General features: G+C 47.3%; 1 protein-coding gene across 1 annotated transcript; it reads left to right on the forward strand.

Moving 5' to 3' along the window:
* The first annotated feature begins 12364 nt into the window (after positions 1 to 12364).
* LOC123166630 (squamosa promoter-binding-like protein 10) lies at positions 12365 to 15267 on the forward strand. Its single transcript, XM_044584434.1, has 3 exons — positions 12365 to 13095; positions 14454 to 14638; positions 14739 to 15267. The coding sequence occupies exons 1-3, from the start codon at positions 12458 to 12460 to the stop codon at positions 15080 to 15082; spliced, it is 1167 nt and encodes a 388-aa protein (XP_044440369.1). The 5' UTR covers positions 12365 to 12457; the 3' UTR covers positions 15083 to 15267.
* The last annotated feature ends 2526 nt before the right edge of the window (positions 15268 to 17793 follow it).

Genomic DNA, 17793 nt, shown 5'->3' on the forward strand with positions numbered 1-17793 from the left:
TTTGGAAAAATAAAAAAATTGTTACTAATGGCGCACCGTGTGGCTGGTGCGCCATTAGTGTCTTTCACACTAATGGCGCACCAGCACATGGTGCGCCACTGCTATATAGCAATGGCGCACCACGTGTCTGGTGCGCCATTAGTGGCCATTCCATCTATAGCCCTTTTCCTAGTAGTGGTAGCTGCAGTTTATTCTTATGATTTTTCGCCAACATTTATACCAACTATGCTATATGTTTGTTTGCTTGCCATGCCATGCCTTTACTTCACGATATCTTTTGCCATGTTAGTTAGAACACTGTTATTGATAATATCATGTTGTCACTCTGATCTAGTCTCATGCCATGGGTATCAACACTGTTATGATTCTGTTACTTTTTAATTATGTTTGTACCATGTATTGCCTCATATGCTAAGATTGTTCACTTGAGAAGCTTGGTATTATTGTTAATGCATGCATTCATGATTAATCATGCTCATAATGTTGATGATGGAAAGGATAATAAAATGACTTAATAATAACAAACCTCCTCTGTCATCGATGGGGTCAAGTCATAGTGCCACCGAACCAAGCTTCTTCAGTGCAGCAACATTTGCCTTTATGGGAAGGCCCTAATTCGGTCTATTGTCATGCCTCTGGCCGGTGCCTCCCACTAGGGGTTATGTGCGCGCGCTACCCTGGCCCGGTAGGCGGTAATAACCTTGTGTGCCCGTGTTTGGTATTGAGCTCATGTCCCCGTTTGGTACCGTTTTTGTTTTGCCACGACGGTGGCAGTAGGATGTCCAGAGTGACATCGGGGCCACCCAGGACTTAGCCCAAAGGGGAGTTGGTTGGAGTGACCGAGAGAGAGTCATGCAATAGATCGGTTTTGTCGGAACGCCACTGGTCCACCCGAATGGGAGCACGAGGCCATGGGTTCTATGGTGTGGGTACAGTGTACTAATATCTACAGAGTGTGTATAATCTATCGATAGCCACGGCCTCGGTCATGGACACAGTTCGTACTAGGTTACACTACCGGGTCTTGGTCGAAATGGAGGATAAAACTAATATAATTAATTGGATAAATAATGTGCTACAAAGTATGTGGTGACTTGGACTATGAGATAGTCATGAGAAGTCACGGTGATATTTTGACATGATCACGAGAGGATATCTCTGTGAGTCATGAGTTGGCCCTGAAGGGCAGTAACCGTGAGAGTGATTGATAAATCAGGATAATACTGTAACTCTTCATGGGAGGTAATGGTAGTTTAATTTCCAACATAGTTCATGCATATATCCATGTCTTGTAGATACATCCATGCTATTCTATGCCTTGATGTGCTATGTTTTGCAATTGCCATGCTAGAATATGCTATGATATGTCAATGCTTAGTTTGATCCATGTTCCTTGTTAATTTCATGACATGCTTAGTTATTGTTATGAGGTAAATTCATGCATGAGCACGGGACTTGCTTTGTCATCAGCTTGTTTGGATGCTATGTATTTGGTTGTCTTACGAGTACATTCAAAGTACTCACCTGGCCTTGCACGTGGCCAGATTGTAGGAGAAGACTTGTCGCGCTAGGTCGTAACCTTGCCAGTCCTGTGAGTTGTAGAGCCCAACCAGAGTCGATGTGCCGCCAAACCCAGACTTCCGCCGCCATTTAGATAGCCTCAGAGCTATGTCAACCATTGTATTCATCAATGATGTAATACTTGTTGGGGAACGTAGTAATTTCAAAAAAAATCCTACGCACACGCAAGATCATGGTGATGCATAGCAACGAGAGAGGAGAGTGTTGTCCACGTACCCTCGTAGACCGAAAGCGGAAGCGTTAACACAACGCGGTTGATGTAGTCGTACGTCTTCACGATCCGACCGATCAAGTACAGAACGCACGGCACCTCCGAGTTCAGCACACGTTCAGCTCGATGACGTCCCTCGAACTCCGATCCAGCTGAGCTTTGAGGGAGAGTTCCGTCAGCACGACGGCGTGGTGACGATGATGATATTCTATCGACGCAGGGCTTCGCCTAAGCACCGCTATGATATTATCGAGGTGTAATATGATGGAGGGGGGCACCGCACACGGCTAAAAGATCAATGATCAATTGTTGTCTCTATGGGGTGCCCCCTGCCCCCGTATATAAAGGATCAAAGGGGGGAGGTGCGGCCAGCCTTGGGGCGCGCCAGGAGGAGTCCTACTCCCACCGGGAGTAGGACTCCCCCCTTTTCCTAGTTGGATTAGGACTTGGAGGGGGGAAGAGGAGAGGGAGAAGAAGGAAAGGGGGGCGCCGCCCCCTTCTCCTTGTCCTATTCGCACTAGGGGGGAGGGGCACACGGCCCAGCCCTAGCCACCTCTCTTCTCTTCCACCTAGGCCCACTAAGGCCCATTATGTTGCCGGGGGGTTCCGGTAACCTCCCGGTACTCCGGTAAAATCCCGATTTCACCCGGAACACTTCCGATATCCAAACATAGGCTTCCAATATATCAATCTTTATGTCTCGACCATTTCGAGACTCCTCGTCATGTCCGTGATCACATCCGGGACTCCGAACAACCTTCGGTACATCAAAACATATAAACTCATAATATAACTGTCATCGAAACGTTAAGCGTGCGGACCCTACGGGTTCGAGAACTATGTAGACATGACCGAGACACGTCTCCGGTCAATAACCAATAGCGGAACCTGGATGCTCATACTGGCTCCCACATATTCTACGAAGATCTTTATCGGTCAGACCGCATAACAATATATGTTGTTCCCTTTGTCATCGGTATGTTACTTGCCCGAGATTCGATCGTCGGTGTCTCAATACCTAGTTCAATCTCGTTACCGGCAAGTCTCTTTACTCGTTCCGTAATACATCATCCCGCAACTAACTCATTAGTTGCAATGCTTGCAAGGCTTTAAGTGATGTGCATTACCAAGTGGGCCCAGAGATACCTCTCCGACAATCGGAGTGACAAATCCTAATCTCGAAATACGCCAAGCCAACAAGTACCTTCAGAGACACCTGTAGAGAACCTTTATAATCACGTTGTGACGTTTGGTAGCGCACAAAGTGTTCCTCCGGTAAACGGGAGTTGCATAATCTCATAGTCATAGGAACATGTATAAGTCATGAAGAAAGCAATAGCAACATACTAAACGATCGAGTGCTAAGCTAACGGAATGGGTCAAGTCAATCACATCATTCTCCTAATGATGTGATCCCGTTAATCAAATGACAACTCATGTCTATGGCTAGGAAACATAACCATCTTTGATCAACGAGCTAGTCTAGTAGAGGCATACTAGTGACACTCTGTTTGTCTATGTATTCACACATGTATCATGTTTCCGGTTAATACAATTCTAGCATGAATAATAAACATTTATCATGATATAAGGAAATAAATAATAACTTTATTATTGCCTCTAGGGCATATTTCCTTCAGTCTCCCACTTGCACTAGAGTCAATAATCTAGTTCACATCGCCATGTGATTTAACATCAATAGTTCACATCTTTATGTGGTTAACACCCATAGTTCACATCGATATGTGTCCAACACCCAAAGGGTTTACTAGAGTCAGTAATCTAGTTCACATCGCTATGTGATTAACACCCAAAGAGTACTAAGGTGTGATCATGTTTTGCTCGTGAGATAATTTTAGTCAACAGGTCTGTCACATTCAGATCCGTAAGTATTTTGCAAATTCTATGTCTACAATGCTCTGCACGGAGCTACTCTAGCTAATAGCTCCCACTTTCAATATGTATCCAGATTGAGACTTAGAGTCATCTGGATCAGTGTCAAAAACTTGCATCGACGTAACCCTTTACGACGAACCTTTTTCCACCTCCATAATCGAGAAACATATCCTTATTCCACTAAGGATAATTTTGACCGCTGTCCAGCGATCTACTCCTAGATCACTATTGTACTCCCTTGCCAAACTCAGTGGTAGGGTATACAATAGATCTGGTACACAGCATGGCATACTTTGTAGAACCTATGGCATAGGGAACGACTTTCATTCTCTTTCTATCTTCTGCCGTGGTCGGGCTTTGAGTCTTACTCAATTTCACACCTTGTAACACAGGCAAGAACTCTTTCTTTGACTGTTCCATTTTGAACTACTTCAAAATCTTGTTAAGGTATGTACTCATTGAAAAAACTTATCAAGCGTCTTGATCTATCTCTATAGATCTTGATGCTCAATATGTAAGCAGCTTCACCGAGGTCTTTCTTTGAAAAACTCCTTTAAAACACTCCTTTATGCTTTGCAGAATAATTCTACATTATTTCCGATCAACAATATGTCATTCACATATACTTATCAGAAATGTTGTAGTGCTTCCACTCACTTTCTTGTAAATACAGGCTTCACCGCAAGTCTGTATAAAACTATATCCTTTGATCAACTTATCATAGCGTATATTCCAACTCCGAGATGCTTGCACCAGTCCATAGATGGATCGCTGGAGCTTGCATATTTTGTTAGCACCTTTATGATTGACAAAACCTTCTGGTTGCATCATATACAACTCTTCTTTAATAAATCCATTAAGGAATGCAGTTTTGTTTATCCATTTGCCAGATTTCATAAAATGCGGCAATTGCTAACATGATTCGGACAGACTTAAGCATAGATACGAGTGAGAAACTCTCATCGTAGTCAACACCTTGAACTTGTCGAAAGACCTTTTTTGCGACAATTCTAGCTTTGTAGATAGTAACACTACTATCAACGTCCGTCTTCCTCTTGAAGATCCATTTAATCTCAATGGCTCGCCGATCATTGGGCAAGTCAATCAAAGTCCATACTTTGTTCTCATACATGGATCCCATCTCAGATTTCATGGCCTCAAGCCATTTCGCGGAATCTGGGCTCATCATCGCTTCCTCATAGTTTGTAGGTTCGTCATGGTCAAGTAACATGACCTCCAGAACAGGATTACCGTACCACTCTAGTGCGGATCTCACTCTAGTTGACCTACGAGGTTCGGTAGTTACTTGATCTGAAGTTACATGATCATCATCATTAGCTTCCTCACTAATTGGTGTAGGAGTCAGAGGAACAAATTTCTGTGATGAACTACTTTCCAATAAGGGAGAAGGTACAGTTACCTCATCAAGTTCTACTTTCCTCCCACTCACTTCTTTCGAGAGAAACTCCTTCTCTAGAAAGGATCCATTCTTAGCAACGAATATCTTGCCTTCGGATATGTGATAGAAGGTGTACCCAACAGTCTCCTTTGGGTATCCTATGAAGACACATTTCTCCGATTTGGGTTCGAGCTTATCAGGTTGAAGCTTTTTCACATAAGCATCACAACCCCAAACTTTAAGAAACGACAACTTTGGTTCTTGCCAAACCACAGTTCATAAGATGTCGTCTCAACGGATTTAGATGGTACCCTATTTAACGTGAATGCAGCTGTCTCTAATGCATAATCCCAAAACGATAGTGGTAGATCGGTAAGAGACATCATATATCGCACCATATCTAATAAAGTACGGTTACGATGTTCGGACACACCATTACACTGTGGTGCTCCAGGTGGCTTGAGTAGTGAAACTATTTCACATTGTTTTAGCTGAAGGCCAAACTCGTAACTCAAATACTCTTCTCCACGATCAGATCGTAGAAACTTTATTTTCTTGTTACGATGATTTCCCACTTCACTCTGAAATTATATGAACTTTTCAAATGTTTCAGACTTCTGTTTCATTAAGTAGATATACCCATATCTGCTCAAATCATCTGTGAATGTCAGAAAATAATGATACCTGCTACGAGCCTCAATATTCATCGGACCACATAAATCTGTGTGTATGATTTCCAACAAATCTGTTGCTCTCTCCATAGTTCCGGAGAACGGCGTTTTAGTCATCTTGCCCATGAGGCACGGTTTGCAAGTATCAAGTGATTCATAATCAAGTGATTCCAAAATCCCATCAGTTTGGAGTTTCTTCATGCGCTTTACACCAATATGACCTAAACGGTAGTGCCATAAATAAGTTGCACTATCATTATTAACTTTGCATCTTTTAGCTTCATTATTATGAATATGTGTATCATTACAATCGAGATCCAACAAACCATTTTATTGGGTGTATGACCATAGAAGGTTTTATTCATGTAAAAAGAACAACAATTATTCTCTAACTTACATGAATAACCGTATTTGCAATAAACATGATCCAATCATATTCATGCTCAACGCAAACACTAAATAACATTTATTTTAGGTTCAACACTAATCCCGAAAGTATACGGAGTGTGCGATGATGATCATATCAATCTTGGAACCACTTCCAATACACATCGTCACTTCACCCTTAACTAGTCTCTGTTCATTCTGCAACTCCCGTTTCGAGTTACTACTCTTAGCAACTGAACCAGTATCAAATACCGAGGGGTTGCTATAAACACTAGTAAAGTACACATCAATAACATGTATATCAAATATAGCTTTGTTCACTTTGCCATCCTTCTTATCCACCAAATCTTTGGGGCAGTTCCGCTTCCAGTGACCAGTCCCTTTGCAGTAGAAGCATTTAGTCTCAGGCTTAGGTCCAGACTTGGGCTTCTTCACTTGAGCAGCAACTCGCTTGCCGTTCTACTTGAAGTTCCCCTTCTTCCCTTTGCCCTTTTCTTGAAACTAGTGGTCTTGTCAACCATCTACACTTGATGTTTTTCTTGATTTCTACCTTCGTCGATTTCAGCATCACGAAGAGCTCGGGAATTACTTTCGTCATCCCTTGCATACTATAGTTCATCACGAAGTTCTACTAACTTGGTGATGGTGACTAGAGAATTCTGTCAATCACTATTTTATCTGGAAGATTAACTCCCACTTGATACAAGCAATTGTAGTACCCAGACAATCTGAGCACATGCTCACTGCTTGAGCTATTCTCCTCCATATTTTAGCTATAGAACTTGTTGGAGACTTCATATCTCTCAACTCGGGTATTTGCTTGAAATATTAACTTCAACTCCTGGAACATCTCATATGGTCCATGACGTTCAAAACGTCTTTGAAGTCCCGATTCTAAGCCGTTAAGCATGGTGCACTAAACTATCAAGTAGTCATCATATTGAGCTAGTCAAACGTTCATAACGTCTGCATCTGCTCCTGCAATAGGTCTGTCACCTAGAGGTGCATCAAGGACTTCATAACGTCTGCATCTGCTCCTGCAATAGGTCTGTCACCTAGCGGTGCATCAAGGACATAATTCTTCTGTGCAGCAATGAGGATAATCCTCGGATCACGGATCCAACCCGCATCATTGCTACTAACATCTTCAACATAATTTTTCTCTAGGAACATATCAAAATAAACATAGGGAAGCAACAACACGAGCTATTGATCTACAACATAATTTGCAAAATACTATCAGGACTAAGTTCATGATAAATTCAAGTTCAATTAATCATATTACTTAAGAACTCCCACTTAGATAGACATCCCTCTAATCATCTAAGTGATCACGTGATCCAAATCAACTAAACCATAACCGATCATCACGTGAAATGGAGTAGTTTTCAATGGTGAACATCACTATGTAGATCATATCTACTACATGATTCACGCTCGACCTTTCGGTCACAGTGTTCCGAGGCCATATCTGCATATGCTAGGCTCGTCAAGTTTAACCTGAGTATTCTGCGTGTGCAAAACTGGCTTGCACCCGTTGTAGATGGACGTAGAGCTTATCACACCCGATCATCACGTGGTGTCTGGGCACGACGAACTTTGGCAACGGTGCATACTCAGGGAGAACACTTTTATCTTGAAATTTAGTGAGAGATCATCTTATAATGCTACCGTCAATCAAAGCAAGATAAGATGCATAAAAGATAAACATCACATGCAATCAATATAAGTGATATGATATGGCCATCATCATCTTGTGCTTGTGATCTCCATCTCCGAAGCACCGTCATGATCACCATCATCACCGGCGCGACACCTTGATCTCCATCGTAGCATCGTTGTCGTCTCGCCAATCTTATGCTTCTACGACTATCGCTACCGCTTAGTGATAAATTAAAGCATTACAGGGCAATTGCATTGCATACAATAAAGCGACAACCATATGGCTCCTGCCAGTTGCCGATAACTCGGTTACAAAACATGATCATCTCATACAATAAAATTTAGCATCATGTCTTGACCATATCACATCACAACATGCCCTGCAAAAACAAGTTAGACGTCCTCTACTTTGTTGTTGCAAGTTTTACGTGGCTGCTACTGGGCTCAGCAAGAACCGTTCTTACCAACGCATCAAAACCACAACGATAGTTTGTCAAGTTGGTGCTGTTTTAACCTTCGCAAGGACCGGGCGTAGCCACACTCGGTTCAACTAAAGTTGGAGAAACTGACACCCGCCAGCCACCTCTGTGCAAAGCACGTCGGAAGAACCAGTCTCGCGTAAGCGTACGCGTAATGTCGGTCCGGGCCGCTTCATCCAACAATACCGCCGAACCAAAGTATGACATGCTGGTAAGCAGTATGACTTATATCGCCCACAACTCACTTGTGTTGTACTCGTGCATATGGCATCTACGCATAAAACCTGGCTCTGATACCACTGTTGGGGAACGTAGTAATTTCAAAAAAAATTCTACGCACACGCAAAATCATGGTGATGCATAGCAACGAGAGAGGAGAGTGTTGTCCACGTACCCTCGTAGACCGAAAGCGGAAGCGTTAACACAACGCAGTTGATGTAGTCGTACGTCTTCACGATCCGACCGATCAAGTACCGAACGCACGGCACCTCCGAGTTCAGCACACGTTCAGCTCGATGACGTCCCTTGAACTCCGATCCAGCCGAGCTTTGAGGGAGAGTTCCGTCAGCACGACGGCGTGGTGACGATGATGATGTTCTACCGACGCAGGGCTTCGCCTAAGCACCGCTACGATATTATCGAGGTGTAATATGATGGAGGGGGCACCGCACACGGCTAAAAGATCAATGATCAATTGTTGTGTCTATGGGGTGCCCCCTGCCCCCGTATATAAAGGATCAAAGGGGGAAGGTGCGGCCAGCCTTGGGGCGCGCCAGGAGGAGTCCTACTCCCACCGGGAGTAGGACTCCCCCCTTTTCCTAGTTGGATTAGGACTTGGAGGGGGAAAGAGGAGAGGGAGAAGAGGGAAAGGGGGGCACCGCCCCCTTCTCCTTGTCCTATTCGTACTAGGGGGGAGGGGCGCGCGGCCCAGCCCTAGCCGCCTCTCTTCTCTTCCACCTAGGCCCACTAAGGCCCATTATGTTGCCGGGGGGTTCCGGTAACCTCCCGGTACTCCGGTAAAATCCCGATTTCACCCGGAACACTTCCGGTATCCAAACATAGGCTTCCAATATATCAATCTTTATGTCTCGACCATTTCGAGACTCCTCGTCATGTCCGTGATCACATCCGGGACTCCGAACAGCCTTCGGTACATCAAAACATGTAAACTCATAATATAAATGTCATCGAAACGTTAAGCGTGCGGACCCTACGGGTTCGAGAACTATGTAGACATGACCGAACCAATAGCGGAACCTGGATGCTCATATTGGCTCCCACATATTCTACGAAGATCTTTATTGGTCAGACCGCATAACAACATACGTTGTTCCCTTTGTCATCGGAATGTTACTTGCCCGAGATTCGATCGTCGGTATCTCAATACCTAGTTCAATCTCGTTACCGGCAAGTCTCTTTACTCATTCCGTAATACATCATCCCGCAACAAACTCATTAGTTGCAATGCTTGCAAGGCTTAAGTGATGTGCATTACTGAGAGGGCCCAGAGATACCTTTCCGACAATCGGAGTGACAAATCCTAATCTCGAAATACGCCAAGCCAACAAGTACCTTCAGAGACACCTGTAGAGCATCTTTATAATCACCCAGTTACGTTGTGACGTTTGGTAGCACACAAAGTGTTCCTCCGGTAAATGGGAGTTGCATAATCTCATAGTCATAGGAACATGTATAAGTCGTGAAGAAAGCAATAGCAACATACTAAACGATCGAGTGCTAAGCTAACGGAATGGGTCAAGTCAATCACATCATTCTCCTAATGATGTGATCCCGTTAATCAAATGACAACTCATGTCTATGGCTAGGAAACATAACCATCTTTGATCAATGAGCTAGTCTAGTAGAGGCATACTAGTGACACTCTGTTTGTCTATGTATTCACACATGTATCATGTTTCCGGTTAATAGAATTCTAGCATGAATAATAAACATTTATCATGATATAAGGAAATAAATAATAACTTTATTATTGCCTCTAGGGCATATTTCCTTCAATACTTTATATCTTTTAATTGATATATTTTGTACTTGGAATGCTGTATCATGTACCTGTCGTGCGTCAGGTGTTATCCTGGACTGACGTGCGAAGGCCCCCTGCTCCTTGCGGATTGGAGTACCACAATTAACTGCAATAATATGAGGTGGTGTGCATGTTTGTTGTTATAGATATGTGCTAAAACTTGTACTGTCGAGAAATTCAACATTGTTACCAACTACAGGAATAATGTGAAACACTATTGCTATGACTTGGACCGTGCATTCCCGATACATAATTGCATTATATGTACAAGATATTATGTATGCATGAATTCACCTACAGTACAATGCATTTGCTTCCCTAAACATAGCTTACAATATAGAAAAAAAATCTTTAGCAGAATAATCAGTGATTTCCATTAGTAATTTGATTTGCACTTATTAACTAAGCTTATGCAATCCAAAATTGGCACTTGTTGGTCCCGTAAACTTTTTTTTAGTTGAGCCATACCCTTGAGCGTGTTATTCATCGATAAGCTAGCTTGCCAACATGTCTTCGGCGGGATTGGCGGCTCGACTGAAGGCGGCGTGCTTGGACTGCGCCAGCCCCACTTTGAGGAGATGGTCGTTGAGTCAGCACCGGCGGCAGGTGTCCGACACGATGATTGTCTTAGAGCACCTAGGTTGGCGCGACCTGGTTCTTTGTCAATGCCACCCCGCGCCTCGCATTGTGCCGCTATCGATGCACCGCCTCCGCTTTGGCTTTGCTCTTGGATGACGAGACGCTAGTGCTGACAGCTTTGAGAAAGTATAAAAGGCAGGGCTGGTGATCGGGCGGGAACGCGAGTTCCTCCTTTACAGCGAAGAGGACTGGGCTCCACTGGCTGCCCGGCTTGCGATGTGGCGGGTAGGACGGCTCGTTCTTCACGCGGTGACCTGTTTGGACGCCACAGTTGTGTGGCGGCGAGGGTGGCTCCTCCTCACGCGGCATCCGAATTCGATGCCCCGGTTATGCGGAGGGGGCAGTGGCGCCGGACCGCAGTCGATGAAAGACCGCTGCAGGACGATTCGCATCTACCGGACGAACTCCTTGCCCTTTTGCAGCCGCCTCCACCAAGAGGGGTGGCTTCTGCTCCTCCTCATCTAAGGAGATCGGCTCCACCTTGACGTCAGTCGGAATCATGGAGGAGGCGGGCCCAGAGCTCCTCCTCCCCCCTCCCCGCTCCTCGGATCCGGAACCAGGGCCCGACCCACCTGCTGGAGGCGTACGGCTTCCTGCCCATCACGACAACCGGTCCTAGAGGTGTGCTGGTGTGCGAAGGAGGTAGGACGAGAGAGGAGGAGGATAGGGTTTGTTTCTGCGTCCGTCTGGCTTTAATGAAGGGGGAACGGTTGTCAAAGCTTCATTTTGACGGAGTAGGCTTCTCAGTCGCCGCAACGATGTGAATGTCGTATTGGCGGATGGCTTATCAGCCAAAATGAATGTGACGAAGTTTTCCAGAGCGAGCACACACGCGAGAGGGGTTTTGGGTGAGTTCGGTGCTTAGGAGTCCGTTGCGGCAGACGTTCAAACTGGTTGGGACAATGTTTGTAACCGTCATTAGATGGCTAAAAGCTTTCGAGTTGTTTCATCCAGACAGTTGAGGTTGATTTGGTGATACACATTGGAGTTTCCCTAGAAACACACTACGTCGGACACTTCGGGCTCAAAGAACATCACGTGAGTACATGCTCGAAACACAATCATATTTAGATTTTGCAAGCACAAGAAAAACAGTGAGAAATAAGTAGATAGCCCACACAAGTGTCCATGCATGTCTTCTCTGCGGGGGGTATACGCTTCTCTCTCCAAAACAACCACGGCGACTTGTTGCACCGAAACAGCAAGGAGAAGGGCCGGCCATCTTCGTCCAGTGAGGCAGCTGACACATACACACTCCCGGACAAGCCACGCGCCAAGAGTTATTGCCAACGGACACGCACACACTCCCACTCTCCTCCACTCTCTCTCTCTCTCTCTCTCTCTCTCTCTCTCTCTCTCTCTCTCTCTCTCTCTCTCTGGTTGCCTTTTTAACCACCTCTGCGCCGTCCACCACCTCACACAGCACAGCACAACCACACTGATTCATACAGCCAGCTAGAGAGCAAGCTTAGCCAACCACTCACTCGGGCCATGATGAGCGGCGGCAGGATGAACGCGGCGGCGAGCGACGACTTCCCCTTCGCGGCAATGCAGCCGCCGCCCTACGTCGGCTTCGAGCACGCCGGCGGAGGAGGCCAGCGACACCAGGGCGCGATGATGTACGACAACTTCGACTTCGCGGCGGCCGCGGACGCCTTCGGCCAGTTCCAGGACGCGCCGCACCACCAGATGCTGGCGCTGCCGCCCAGCGGCAACGGCGCCGGCGGGCTGGTCCCCATGGCGCCGCCGCCCATGCCCGGGATGCAGCTGCAGATGCCGCCCATGGCTATGCACGGGCACGGCGACGTGTACCCGGCGATGGGGATGGTGAAGCGCGAGGGGGACGCGGGGAGAATCGGGCTGAACCTCGGCCGGCGGACCTACTTCTCCCCCGGCGACATGATGGCCGTGGACCGGGTGCTCATGCGGTCCCGTCTCGGCGGCGTGTTCGGGCTGGGATTCGGGCGCGGCCACCACCAGGCGCCTCGGTGCCAGGTGGAGGACTGCAGGGCGGACCTCTCCGGCGCCAAGCACTACCACCGGCGCCACAAGGTGTGCGAGTACCACGCCAAGGCCTCCCTCGTCTCCGCCGCCGGCAAGCAGCAGCGCTTCTGCCAGCAATGCAGCAGGTCAGACCCCACTCTCCATCAACTCTCTCTCGCTCTACTCATGTTCTTGCACAAGCATACTCCGTATAGCTTGGCTAGGTCTCAGCTTGGCTGGTGGGAACTGTTTGCCTTTTCAGTCTTCACTCTGTTTTTGGTTCACGTCACTTGTCCGTTGCGGCGGCCATGGTGCAAAACCAAGTCTCAGTCTCAGAGACGACCCGTCATGTCAAATTAAAAAGACAGCACAAAACACTAGTCCATGTAGCGAAAACAAGAGCTTTTCCATGGCCGTTTTCCCGTCCTGGGGATCGATGGAGACAGGGGCCCTGTTTGGATGCTGCAGTTAGAGTTAGAGTTGGTTAGTTCAGGCTAAACTAACCCTAGAGGATCCAAACAGGTGGAGTTAGATAGCAGTTAGTTGCTCTAACCTGGCAAAAAAATCCAACCCGGTGGGGAAGTGCTAATTGGAGTTAGATGTGGTTGGTCCCATTAAAAAAAATACCCTCTGCTGCACTTGTACCTCATCCTTCCGCACCAGCCAGCCGCCCCAATCGCCCCGCCCCGTCGCCCCAATCCCGCCACCCCCGCCGCCGCTCCCGCAGCCCCCGCCGCCCCCGTCCCGCAGCCCCCGCCGTGCCCGCCCGTCGCCCCCATCCCGCCACCGCTTCCCCTGCCCCCATCCCGCTCCTTCCGGCACCGCGGCATCCCTCCCCGTTTAGCCACTCGAGCCACGGCGTCGTCTCTTGCGCCCCCGTCGCCGTTAAGCCACTCGACCGGCGCCCCTTGTTGCGGCTAGGCTTCACTTATTCGTGGAGTCTTCACTGATTGCGCCTAGGGTTCTTCAAGAGCGATGTGAAGTGAGTATTTGTTGTTCGTCAACCTTTTATGATTCAAGGCCACACCAAATCCGGCTAGAAAGTGAGAAAAAAATGCATTTATTGTCAATCTAACCCTGTGATCCAAACAACCATCTTGGTTAGAGTTAGTTCAGGGTTAGTCTAGAGTTAGAAACTAACTCTAACTCTAACCTTGGTTAGAGTATCCAAACAGGGCCGATCACGAAAAGAAAAAGAGATCCAAAAAGCAGCGTTCTTTGGGCTAGCAGCTGCAGACTCCAGACTGCTGCGTGCTGCAACGAGCGGCTGATCCTGTGGCAGGCTTTTGCCCTGGCCATATCTCTGCCTTTCTCGCATTGACCAATGTTGTGTGGCGGTGCCAGTGGCGACTAGACTTTTGCATATGGGTTCACATGCATGCATGACTTGTTGAGCTAGCTAGAATTTTAATTTTGTTCAGTGTAGTACGTAGTACGACTTGAAGGATTTTGGTGCTCAAGGTTAGCTTAGCCTAAATTGTTCTTGTAATTGGATTGGCCTTAGGTTCCACGTGCTCACGGAGTTCGACGAGGCCAAGAGGAGCTGCCGGAGGCGGCTCGCAGAGCACAACCGTCGCCGGAGGAAGCCGGCGGCCGGCAGCACGGCGGCGTCGTCCAAGGATTCGGCTCCGCCTTCCAAGAAACCCAACGCCGGCGCCATCTCCAGTTCCTACACCGCCGACAACAACAGTAAGCCGACACCTTCGCCTTATCTAATTGCATCCTGCCTGCTGCGATTGATCATCATTTATCGGTGCTAATTTGTACGCACGTACTATACATTGGTCAGCTTTGAGCACGACGAAGTCGACCATCTCCTCCAACACCAGCGCGATCAGCTGCCTCCAGCAGGGCCAGGCCGGAGCGGTAGCGCCGACGAGGCCGACGACGCTCACCCTGGGCGCGTCGCCGGAGAATGACGACCACCAGCAGCAGCTCCACCACCATCAGGAGCAGCAGCATTTCATCACCTCCCTCCTGCACAACAACATCAATAACAGCAACATCCTGTCGTGCTCCTCGGTGAGCTCCAGCACGATGCCATCGGCGGCGGCGGCCAACGGCGAGGTCTCCGACCAGAACAACGACAACGCCAACAACAACATGCATATGTTTGAGGTTGACTTTATGTAGATGTTGGATCTTGAGCATTTGGCTTAACATAATTATGATCTAACCACAGTTAGAACACCACATTAGATTGTAAGCGGAAGTGTTTTGTTTTCACCAGTTACATGGCGAGGTCGAGTGCATGCTTTGGTGTATTGGGCCTAAACAGCAACAAAGCATTGTACTAATTGTCACCCTTAGTACCTCAATTTGTAGTGGACTTTGAGATAGTTTTAGCCACCAAGTAAGCAACCGAATAACAGAACAATAAGCACAAATGGCACAATATTTGTACGTGTGCAAGAACCTCCAGAAAACGGGAATAAGAACACGGGCACGGACGAACCGTCCCACACAAGTTTCATTATGAGAATCATGGTACACAGTCTTCTCTAGAAACTCTAGAATTTACAATACTCTCAAACCGCTGAATCAAATGGCACGGAATTAGATTATTAGATAGGTAAGCTCGAAACATATACGAAACAAATTTCATCTCAACTAAATATTTTTTGGCCCTGTGTGCATGGCTGATACGCCTCAAACGTATATATTATTTTTGAAGTATTCATGCTATATTTATATTATAGTGCATAACTTTGGCACCATTTTTTCATCATTTTTCTAGACTAACACATTAATCCAGTGCCCACTGCCAGTTGATGTTTTTGGCTTTGTAGAAAAATGAATTTTTCGGGGTGTAAAAAATCAAAGAAAAATATGGAAATTATATTTTACATTGGAAGAGCCATTGTGCCACAAACATCACACGGAAGGGGGCCACCAGTTCCCCACGTGGCCAGGCCACGCGGCAACCCCCATCGGTGCATGGGCACCTAGACCTCCGTTCCATTGCCTCTCGAGTCTCGACGCCTCTGGATCTATGTATACCCTAGAATGCCTCCCATCTTTCAACCCTAATTTTCCCCATTGTTCGGGTTACCTACTATGGGTAGAGTCACAAGACATGCATCTTGGATGACACCTAGGGCCCCACATCTACAAGCATTAAAGCCTCTGGGCCACAAGCATATTCAAATGATCTTCACGACATTATTCACTCGGATGTCAACCATTCACTCGGAAGTTATCTATCTACTCGGATGCTGCCAATTCATTCGGCTACCATACCATCCACTTGGCTAGCCCGCCAGCACTCGGACAAGGGAGATTAAGAGCCAGCATGGAATCTGAAGCATCCACGGGCACATGTCCACGAGATTTACTAGCCACCAATGCTTCAGTTAGCAATAGTAACACTTGTATTAAACTTGACTCATCAAACCCCCTATAACATAGCAAGGCAAAGGGGCGGCGTGCTCTATATAAGCCGCCCCATAGCACTTGGACGAGGGTTCGCATTCTCTGTAATCTCCCATACGTAAGGAAAACAAACAGCTCCATAGCTCGAAACGTAGGGTCTTTACCTCCACTATGAGGGGCCTGAACTCATAAACCCTCGTGTCACATCTACATTGTAACTAGACCACGCTCCTTCATCTCCCCCTCTCTTGCTGTCAGAATCGTTCCCAGGACAGTTGGTGCCCACCGTGGGGCTACGCGTCTATTGATTTACGGCGCAGGTGAAACTTTTCACTCATCATGGTTTCTGGCGGTTAGATGGTGCTTGGCAGCGAGATCCATTTCGGCGCCCTTTGTTTCATTGCCGATGATTCGGCGAGGCTTCAAGAAGCCCCGCTGGATGCGGAGTCGCTGCCCATCCGTGGGGCAGCATACTTCTGTGAAAACGCTTACGGAGTTCTATGGCGATAGCCGTTGGTCCCGTACCAGACTAATCTCCACCTCCCCGCTCGGCGTCGTCGCAAGCGCTCCAGCCACTCACGGTTCTAGCAGTGGATCAAGCATGTCGTGGCTCTTCAGTCCACGGCCGAGCAGATAGCTGCTCTCGAACCCGATGAATCTTTCCATGACTTATTTGCCTTCTCCATGAGGGTTCGGAAGATAAAGTCAACTGCGAGAGCATCGAGTCCTCCACAGATGTTTTGATGGCTGGTCTAGATAACGGCCCACCTGGTTTTCCTAATAACCATGACGGCCTCATCCATTAGTCTCGGGAGCACGCTGATGACGGCCCCCGTGGCAATGAATCGATGCCTCCTCCTCACACTCAGGAGGAAAATTGATGAACTCAACCACAGGGTCGATCAAGTTTTGCACACGCCTATCACAGAAATGACCCCCGAGGCTCTCGCCTTGGAGTCGACACATTTGGCCACCTTGGCCGAGCGCACACGCCTTGAGCAGCGGGACAAAGCTCTCGAGGATCAGCTCCGGCAGCAACCTAGTTCTAGTCGGAGCAGAAGAAAGTTGTTTCCGAACAACGAGGATCGAAGTTACCGAGTGATGCGCACTCCGTGCAAAACTTCGTAGCAGTAACAAGAATCGCAAATTCCATTCAACCTTCTAGTTCAGTAGCTGAAGGACTTAGATAAATTCTAGTAATGTTGAAGACAGCCATGTCACAGAACTCTGTCGTGTCTCAGTCAGAAAATCGTGTGCACAACAAGTCAGTGCGTTTGGATACGACTTAGTCGGCTCATAGCCCGATTGTGTCCAGGAGGCGCCAAGAGTCGCCACCCCCAAGATATATAGCTCACACTCGGCGGCATGAGCGGTATGGGAATCGGAACCGTGAGAAGATCACGATCCCTCAGCAATGTGATGATCATCAGACCCCTCCACGGGAGAATTCGTACGTGCCCTGGCAGTACGAT

Source organism: Triticum aestivum, chromosome 7D (assembly GCF_018294505.1).
Source record: "Triticum aestivum cultivar Chinese Spring chromosome 7D, IWGSC CS RefSeq v2.1, whole genome shotgun sequence".
NCBI classification, from domain to species: domain Eukaryota; kingdom Viridiplantae; phylum Streptophyta; class Magnoliopsida; order Poales; family Poaceae; genus Triticum; species Triticum aestivum.

What these genes read in the sequence shown, in the direction of transcription:
- LOC123166630 (XM_044584434.1), top strand. Translation starts at nt 12,458, where the DNA reads ATGATGAGCGGCGGCAGGATGAACGCGGCGGCGAGCGACGACTTCCCC. An exon ending in TTCTGCCAGCAATGCAGCAG is followed by an intron (nt 13,096 to 14,453) that starts GTCAGACCCCAC and finishes GATTGGCCTTAG; the next exon opens with GTTCCACGTGCTCACGGAGT. An exon ending in CTACACCGCCGACAACAACA is followed by an intron (nt 14,639 to 14,738) that starts GTAAGCCGACAC and finishes TACATTGGTCAG; the next exon opens with CTTTGAGCACGACGAAGTCG.